The sequence below is a fragment of the Branchiostoma belcheri genome, unplaced genomic scaffold (genome assembly GCF_001625305.1).
Source record: "Branchiostoma belcheri isolate BF01 breed outbred unplaced genomic scaffold, Haploidv18h27 scaffold10, whole genome shotgun sequence".
Taxonomy (NCBI): domain Eukaryota; kingdom Metazoa; phylum Chordata; class Leptocardii; order Amphioxiformes; family Branchiostomatidae; genus Branchiostoma; species Branchiostoma belcheri.
In genome coordinates this window covers 3,482,343-3,491,068 of record NW_017802380.1, presented here as the reverse complement: position 1 = coordinate 3,491,068, position 8,726 = coordinate 3,482,343, and the positions used below count along the sequence as shown (strand labels likewise).

The 8,726-nt window shown below is 42.8% G+C and overlaps 1 protein-coding gene across 1 annotated transcript; it reads right to left on the bottom strand.

Annotated features, from left to right (window-relative positions):
* Positions 1-1,235: 1,235 nt before the first annotated feature.
* On the bottom strand, positions 1,236-8,587 carry LOC109469070 (DNA-binding protein P3A2-like). Its single transcript, XM_019767459.1, has 14 exons — positions 8,345-8,587; positions 6,108-6,255; positions 5,717-5,831; positions 5,332-5,458; positions 4,815-4,964; positions 4,478-4,636; positions 3,932-4,075; positions 3,481-3,612; positions 3,295-3,333; positions 3,108-3,161; positions 2,835-2,972; positions 2,209-2,456; positions 2,033-2,066; positions 1,236-1,430 (listed from the first exon to the last, which is right to left on the bottom strand). The coding sequence occupies exons 2-14, from the start codon at positions 6,247-6,249 to the stop codon at positions 1,236-1,238; spliced, it is 1,677 nt and encodes a 558-aa protein (XP_019623018.1). The 5' UTR covers positions 6,250-6,255; positions 8,345-8,587.
* Positions 8,588-8,726: the final 139 nt, after the last annotated feature.

The window sequence follows — 8,726 nt, the reverse complement described above, 5'->3', positions numbered from 1 at the left end:
ACTGTACCTTTTATTATTAATTCATTTTGTTTGCAGTAATGCTACACTACTACATAATCTTAAATGTACAAGTTTCATACTAAGTAAAAACATTTTCTCCAAACGTAGCCTATTTACAAGAAGTTTAATATAAACTTAAATAAACTAAGCATAAAAAATCATTAACGTTTCTATTTTCAGAAGAAAAAAAACAAGTTACTAATACATGGTTACATACATAATGAAAAGGGAACTTCAAGATAGTTTTTCTTCAATTTCTTAACTTGCCCATCCCATTGTTCTTAGTGAATGCTGCTAATAAAAAAAGAGAAGTGAATTTGAATCAGAAGTTATGGAACACTAAAAGTACATGTACGTCTACAATTGAGATATTGACAATGTCTTTGTGGACTGTTACACCTTCAAGTGACATACATTTATTTACATTTAACAAGGTCAGTGTACAAAGAATAAGTCCTTGCTTAAACTTTCTGATCAGTATTACCAAATTAGGTAAAACTGTACTTGTTGCAAACTGTGACTAGAGGTTGACTGTCATCAGCTTTCAGTGTTGTGTAAACCTGTGTCTTGGACCTTGGAAGTCTTTTCAATAACCAAATAACTGGTCTGAAGATGTACACAATCCTGAATGTTACACATCGTAACAAAATGTTTCTGGTTTACCATATGTACATCCCCCTAAATACTTGATTTTGATTCCTGGATTGAAATTTTCTTCTTTTTTTTTCAGCTGCTACTAGTATTTTTTGGATACAAGATATACCTTCCAAAAGTCTCTTTCCATTATGTTATACCTACTATAAAAATGTACACAATGCTCCTAGCACTGAGAAAGTAGAAAGACAATGAATATTAAGAAAAGTGGATTCCTAAATTTTCCTCAGAACAAATGTCACTCTTGCAGAGTAGAAAATAGAAAAAAGAAACACACATAGTTTTACACACTAATGGTTATAAGAGTTGACCTTATCATACAAGGAAAACTGTAAGCTGAGATTCTTGTTAACAATTAATACTGAGGCAATTGTAAGTTACAGAAATCAACAATAAATTTGTGAGGTAAGGAAGGCAAGATATAATGAACAGCCTTACTACATGTAGTAAGAAAAAAAAAGTGGCCCTATGAAAAAAGAGAAAAAAAATGTTAACATTAAAATATCTTACAACAACATCAGGCGTCACACGGAAGTTCTCTTGTGAAAACCTCGGCATGAGACCACCATCTACACCCACCCCTACTGCTGAGCTTGTTCGAGGGTCACCACTTCCACTGCATGTGTTGCCATGGGAACATCGCCCGTGCCTGACGACGTCTCGTTCGCCTGCGTGACGGACACGGAGATGACGGAATCGGGTACCATGGCAACCTGGGGTACGGCCGTGGTGACCTGTTGAGGCTGGGGCGGCGGCTGTTGTTGTTGCTGCTGCTGCTGTTGTTGTTGTTGTTGATGCTGTTGTTGTTGCTGGGCAACGGAGCTGACAACACTTTGGTACATCGTTACAGGAATCACAACACCTCCTGGAGAACACAAAGACCAGTCCACATGAGACCACTGTTATTCTTTTCTTGAACAAATGCGAGCAAACTTAAACATACAATAGAAGTCGTAGTCATATGTCTTATTTATATGTCTCAGATACGAGTCAAAACAATGTGCCACCGTTACAGACTAGAATCAAGAATCCAACGACCACCGCAATCATATTTTATATAGATTGAAATATTTACAATCTTTCCACATCAAAAAATTAATGTACAGTAAATCCCTTATGTGCAGTAAGCTGCATATGTCATTTCAAATTTGCCCTTTACGTAAAAGATTCTTCATTTCTATCAAAATATGTAACACGGTATAGTAACAAAGATATTTGACTTGAAGTTCCAAAACTTATTTGTCTTGCTGTCCTTTCTGAAGTCATATTGATCAGTGTTAACTGGGATAGGGGCTTAACCTTTGTGAGACAGATACAGTGCGTGGCTTAGACAGCCAGCGAGAGAAAGAAAGGATAAGGAAGGAAACGTGGCACTTACCATGGTCTGGATAATGTTGGAATGCCATGTTCCGCTGTGTGAGACAGGCTTAAATCTTGCAAGACAGATTCATTGAGTGACCAGATAGCAAGTGAGCAAATGAATGAATGGATGGATGAATAAGGAAAGAAACGTGGTACCTACCTTGGTCTGGAGAACATTGGCCTGAACCTTGCCTGAGTAAGTTAGTGAATGACTGAATGAGTGAGTGAATGAATGAAAGGATAAGGAAGGAAACGTGGCACCTACCAGCTTCCTGACCGGTCCCATCCAACGCACCTTCTGTGGACAGCATGATCTGACTCCCGTCCGACAGGGTTGCCTCCGCCAGCGTGGCCACTCCCTGTGCTGCCGCCTCGTTCTGCACCTGTACCGACACCGGCGTGATGTGGGCCTGGGTCAGACCCTCATGTCCTGCCTCTCCCTGCATACAAAGGTTTAAAAAATTTAAAAAGCAATGACTTTTGAGACCATTAACTTTGAGACGAACAAATGTATGTGTTTGAAATTTCAAATAGGAAACAGGTTTTTGATTGAAAAAAGGCAAAAATTCAGTTTTCATATAAACACAGACACACTATTAGTAAGCACATACAGCCCCACAGACACATCCAAGCACACTCACACACACACAGTGACACACCCAGCCACACACATATTCACTCACACGAACGCATGCACACACAACCATATCTGTACAGTCAGACACACACACACACACACACACACACACACACACACACAAACACCCACATGTATGCACACACACACTCTCTCTCTCTAGTTCCACAGTTCTACAGACCTGTGTAGCAGCCGCCACCTCTGCCAGTGTGGCCACGGCCTGTGTTGCCTCTGCCTGTGTGTTCTGAGTTGTTATGGTAACCGTGGGCTGGGCTGTGTTCAGTGTGTGGAAGTTGGGGGCAACCACTGTCATTGGCTGCTGAAAGGAACAATACATAATCAAGTCAAGACTTGGTGTAAAGATATCAAACAGGCCAGGAATAATTGAATGTATGAAACAAACCACTATAAAAACCCTGGTTGCTGAATAAACACTATAGAAAACCATTCCTACCTGTGACACAGCAATAGCTCCACCATCTACAAGACTGGATACCGTCCCATCAACCTGTTACAGGATTGAATGCAAAAATTATGGCAAAATGAAGACAGCCTACGTTTCATGAAGCAAACTTAAGGAAATGAGGAACAACAATCCAAATAGAAACAGTTTGGGAAACATAAGAGGCTGTCGTACTTACCCAAGTGTAAGTGTTCCTCTCTCCCTGTAGGTCACCTCCCTGCATTTTAATGGAACCAAAAAGTCATCACTTAAAATAATTCTTCTTCCTTCAATTCTAAATTGTTAAAAGTGAGAATCTTTTCTTTAAAATGTGCTAGGACCACAGAAATGGTTTGGACTGACTGTATCTGTACTTGATCTGTACCTGTGAGACAGTGATGGCGCTGGCATCTGTAAGTGTAGCCACAGTAGCCCCCGTGTCCACCTGTATGAGAGAGACGGTCCCGTCTGGGTTGTTGATGGTCTGTACCATGGTGTGGGGCTGCATCAGCTGACCCTGGGGAGGGAGGAAGTCAAACAGATGTAACAGCCAAGTACGTTACCAATAGGGGAGGGGGAGTACAAAAGATATAACAGCCAGATCAGCTGACACTAGGGGAGGGGGGAATAAAACAGATGTAACAGCCAGATAAGTTGACACTAAGCAAGGGGGGTAGTAAAAAAGACTACTGTACCACTTTTTGACATCATGTAATCTTCTAGAAAGTAAGTAATTTCCTATCAAGCAAGAAATCTTGTTCAAATGCCAGACTGTTCATGCACAGATTATGACATAACATAGAGTACCCTCCCCACTACAGATACAGCATACGTACGTTGACTTGGTGCACTTGGAGCTGAGTTGTCGGCTGCTGGTTGTCAGTGCCAGAGTTGATTTCTGCATCCATCATCAGGTCTTCCCTTCCATGATGCTTGTAGCAGTTCTTGACGATTGTACGCAGCGCATGAGTCCAGGATACCTGATGCAACCCAGAGTGCACAAGTGTTACACACAGGAACATGTGGCATCAACCATTACTATTTTTTTTTTGACCAGCTCAACATTCTTTCAAGTGTTTTAAAACTTTAACCAACATCTATTGGCTGTAAAAAAAAAAAAAAAAACTTTGGAATTCCAAATAGTCATTTCCTTCAGATGCAGCATTTCCCTTTTCTTTTTGAGAGGAATGAATCATAGAATATAATGAAACTTTCAGTGTAGCCAAAAACAATCTTTTATATTGGGCTGTAAAACTCCATAGCTATGGTGGTGATAGAAACCCAACCTTGTAATCAAGGTTTTTAATGCTAAACAACAATAAGCTACCTTGATGGCTAGTGCATAAGAGCTAACAATGACTTGTGAATCCAGGCTGTCTCACCTGCTGTTTCTGTTCCTCTGTTCTGACATCACTCCTAACGTTTGCCCAGGGCAGGTCGGACGGCCACCAGACGGGCCGCGTGGCCTCCTTCCCCCAGCCTGGCTTCCCCCTCCCAGTGGAGTACTTCAACATGATGGGGATGAAGGCACGCAGTTGGGCCTGTATGGGGGACAACATACAAACATCTATTTAGAATTCAAGAAGGCCATTCAAATATACTACATGGGCATTGCAACCTTTCTATAAACAAGACTGGCAATGAAAACAAACATTGCCATGGCAACGGTGGTTGCTGTTAACATTACATTTGATAATGTTTGGGAGTATTGTGTCTGACCTGAGTCATCTTGTCCACAGGTACAGGTATCCCCTCGATGACCAGCGGGGGCAGCTCGTGTAGGTGAGGGTTCTCTGACTGAGGGGGCGGGGCCTGCTGGGCTAGCGCTGCCTCCAGGTCCTGCATGATCACCTGACGACAGTTACGCACCTGTAGGGAACAAATACACACCTGTCAATCACGGAATGAATGTGCATACAGACTCCTATCACACCTTGCTTGCAGTCTTTAGATTTTAGTGTTGTCTAGTATACAACTTGTATAAATCAAAGTACTGCTGTAACAATAGCCTCTGCCAGGCTTCTGGAAGTGGTTGGAAAGAGAAGAAATCAGCCAAATAGACAACATGCCAGGGGAGTTGGTTTGCTAAAGGAGTACAGTTTGCTGCTCTACTCTTTAGTGGACCACTCCCCTGGTATGTTATCTGTCTATTTGGCCAATTTCCATTCTTTCCATCTGTTTCCCAAAGCATGGTAGAGGCTACTATAACAGCAGTACAAGAAAAAGTTTTACATACCACACTGTCCAGTGGAGAGGCACCGAACACCTTGAACGTGCCCTCTGGCTTGCCAGGAGTACAGCACAGCACAACAGCCTGCTGGCCTACCCTGATGATGTATTCATCTATCAGGTTCTTCAGCTTCCTACAAAACATGATACAGCACAACAGGTTATACTGCAGTACCCAAACTGTATACCAGGGGGCAGAACAACACAACTGCTTGCTGTCCCATCATGATGTTGTATTCATCTAGTATCAGTATTCTTCATGATCAGCTTCCTAAACATGATACAACATAACATCAGATTATACCACAGTACCCAAACAATACACTAGGGGGCAGCAATGTAGATGAAGAATTCAGGACAGTTATGTAAAATGATTTTCACAAACTTCCCACCTTGTGAGTCGAGTCTGTTGCCTCTTCCTGATGGAGGGGTTCGTCTCAAACTGATGAGGCCGTTTCCTCTTCCTGCCTGTTGCTATGGCAGCAGCCGCAGCCACGCCCACTGGACCTGAGCAACAATATAACATTTTTGTATTTATTTCTTTCAGTTGACTTGTCAACAGTACAGGCATCTATAGACCAATATAGGAACAGTCACTTAGCAACTGATACTGATGGAAGGAAGTGTGTTGCCACAGTTGTTTACAAGAACAATATATTCTAAATTTATAAGAACCACCTGTAACTTTCTTTCAAGGCAACAATGGTTCTGATTCATACTGCAGCTAGGTGTTGCTGCTGCAATATTACATGTGGAGATTAGAACACAATGAACAGTTCTTACCTGCATTAGCCAACTGTGCTGTCACCTCGTCCTTGTCAGTGGTGCCAAGGAGGCCGGAATCGTCAAACGAGTTTCCGCCCTCGTCTCCGGACGATGCATCGCTGACGTGCATCGCGTCACTCATCATCTCGTTTATCATCATGGTGACCTACGACATGAATAACGACAAGCTCAGATGGATTTCTTACAAAAATTTTTATTATCTGTACAACAAAGAAAAAAATTATCTCTACAAAGTATTTCTTTGGGGGGGCGGGGGTCAATCTGCTAAATCAATCATAAAATCATGGCTGACATAAAACCAATGCAGCACATACCTGGCCTTCTGTGTAAGAGTGCTATTTTGGGGTCATAATCCTATCATTAATGGTGACTAATACTCAACACCATACATGATAAAGTACAAGTCTTTCTGCCAAAACCAAAACATCCTAGGCTATGTTTAAATTTTTTCTCGGAAAAACAAAATTAATATTATGTTTAGATTTGCTCTATAGTTATAGTTTCTGTCCTTTTCATATCAAACATGAAACTTCAGTCCACCATGTCCTTTGTGAACATGTTTTGGCCACTGGACTGAACTAAGGTTTGATTTCTAACCTCATTGACTGAACCATACATATCAGGGCTCGAAATTAACATTGTCCCAGTGTCAAATGACACTAAATTTTCAGTTTGGGACAATTCAAATTACGTTTCGGGACAATTTTGGGGCAATTGGAAAATTCTAAGACCATCCACGTCATTTGGGAACGCGATCCATCCATCCTGCTGCAGACTGCTGGCAGCCTATAAATATATAATACTCTGACAAACATTTAAATTTGACCAGTCAGGGATTCCAAATATCAGGGACGGTGCCATGCCCATGATATTATCATGTATTTCCCTACATTTACTAATAAAGTGGACTTCAAGTTGTACAAATTCAGTTGTTGTTTTCTTATTTTTGTCATCAACTTATTTTCTGAAAAGCAGGCTGGGACAGTCCATCTTCAGTTCGGGACAATTGAAATCTATGTTCGGGACAATTCTGGGACAATAGTGAAAAAAGTTAATTTCGAGGCCTGCATATGTGTGGGAAAATGAGGTACACTAGTGTAGTACCCAGAGAGCCTGTGGGCGACTGGTGTATTCTGGTCTTTCTCTACTACACTAAATTAGAAAATCATTTTGAATTAATAATTTACAATTTGATTGGAGTCACATCATCAATCATTTAGTAATAATATTATGCAGAATCTTAGAACAACAGAGAAGAAAAATCAGAGGATCCCATGGAAAATAACAAGATAACCAATAGATGACGAACAGGCACAAGTGTGTGACATTACGTCGTTTTAATTTCATAATTTGTCTGCCCTTGGTTCATCCTGGTGACCGCCATGACATGATCCCGCAACCCAAGCAAGGCCCCTCCCATAAACTCGATTATATCTGATCGGGATTTGCTGCGACTTTTGCGCACAATCCTGCGACTGCGTGGTGCTAGGAGAGTGCACACAAGCAGTACACCACTGCCAGAGGGTTGAAAACTGTCGGATCGGACGACATTTTCTGTCACAGTCACCCCGAAAATGTCCGGGCAGGGATGACGCGCGGGCACGCATAGCTGGCATTTCGGCCATCATGGCAGGGCTCCGATTTCGGTCTGGGGTCGCCGCCTGACTCGGCCGACAGAGCGGCCGGGAAGGGCGGCAAACGGCGGCGGATTCGGGGTTTTAGCTAGGAAAATTTGCCTAGCGGAGGAACGGTCGGGCCAAGGACGCATGCGGCGGTTCTACTGCGCCGGTGCAGCGGCGAGAAGGTGTCGGGGAATGTGCCCAGGTGTGTGCGTCTGCGCAGACAGACATGGAGGGATAAACAAAAAACTCCCGCCCGCGACTCTCCGCATTCCCGGCCCGTTTTCCGAAGCTTCTCGCCGGGTTTCACCACAAGTTAGCCGGCCGAACGAAAGGGGAAGAAGTGCTCTACGTTTCTGTGGTGGAATTTTTCGAGATTTTTGAGCGGTTAGCGAGTTATGGGGCGCTGAAGTTGACTCCAAACTCAACCCCGATCGGGTCGTCTGAAAATTTGCTGAGTGCGTCTGCGCGGGGAACAAAGACAACTAACGGTGTACCCTCACTTTTCAGCACTTTTTCTCCACTTTCCTCACAGATACGAGAAATCTGAAAACGGTTCCCAGTAGGGGACATCTCTACCTATGTCATGCCTGAGTTATATGAATTTATACTTACGTTAAAGGTTTAAAAACCGTGGTCAAAGTTGGTGATTATCGTCCTGAATGGCTGCGCAGTCGCGTTCGGAAACGGCGCTCGTCTGAGCAGGACGTCGGCTGGGCTTTGCGGGGGGTCCTCGGTCACGTGACGGGAGGGAATGTGGCTGTTCCTGGCATTGAAAACCCTCCCGCGTACTTCACCTAATGCATTGTCCATTCAATGTTTCTTCACAGAAATAAATTATTGCTGTTCCTAGATTCGCATAAATGTCTCAGTTTATGTTTGAATGCCCTACAGAGATCTCATGAAGAGCTGCAAAGTAAAAGACCTGGATCATTTCATCTTGTGTTTAGGATGTCTTTTGGGTACCAATCAATGTAGAATGTCCTTGTATATATAT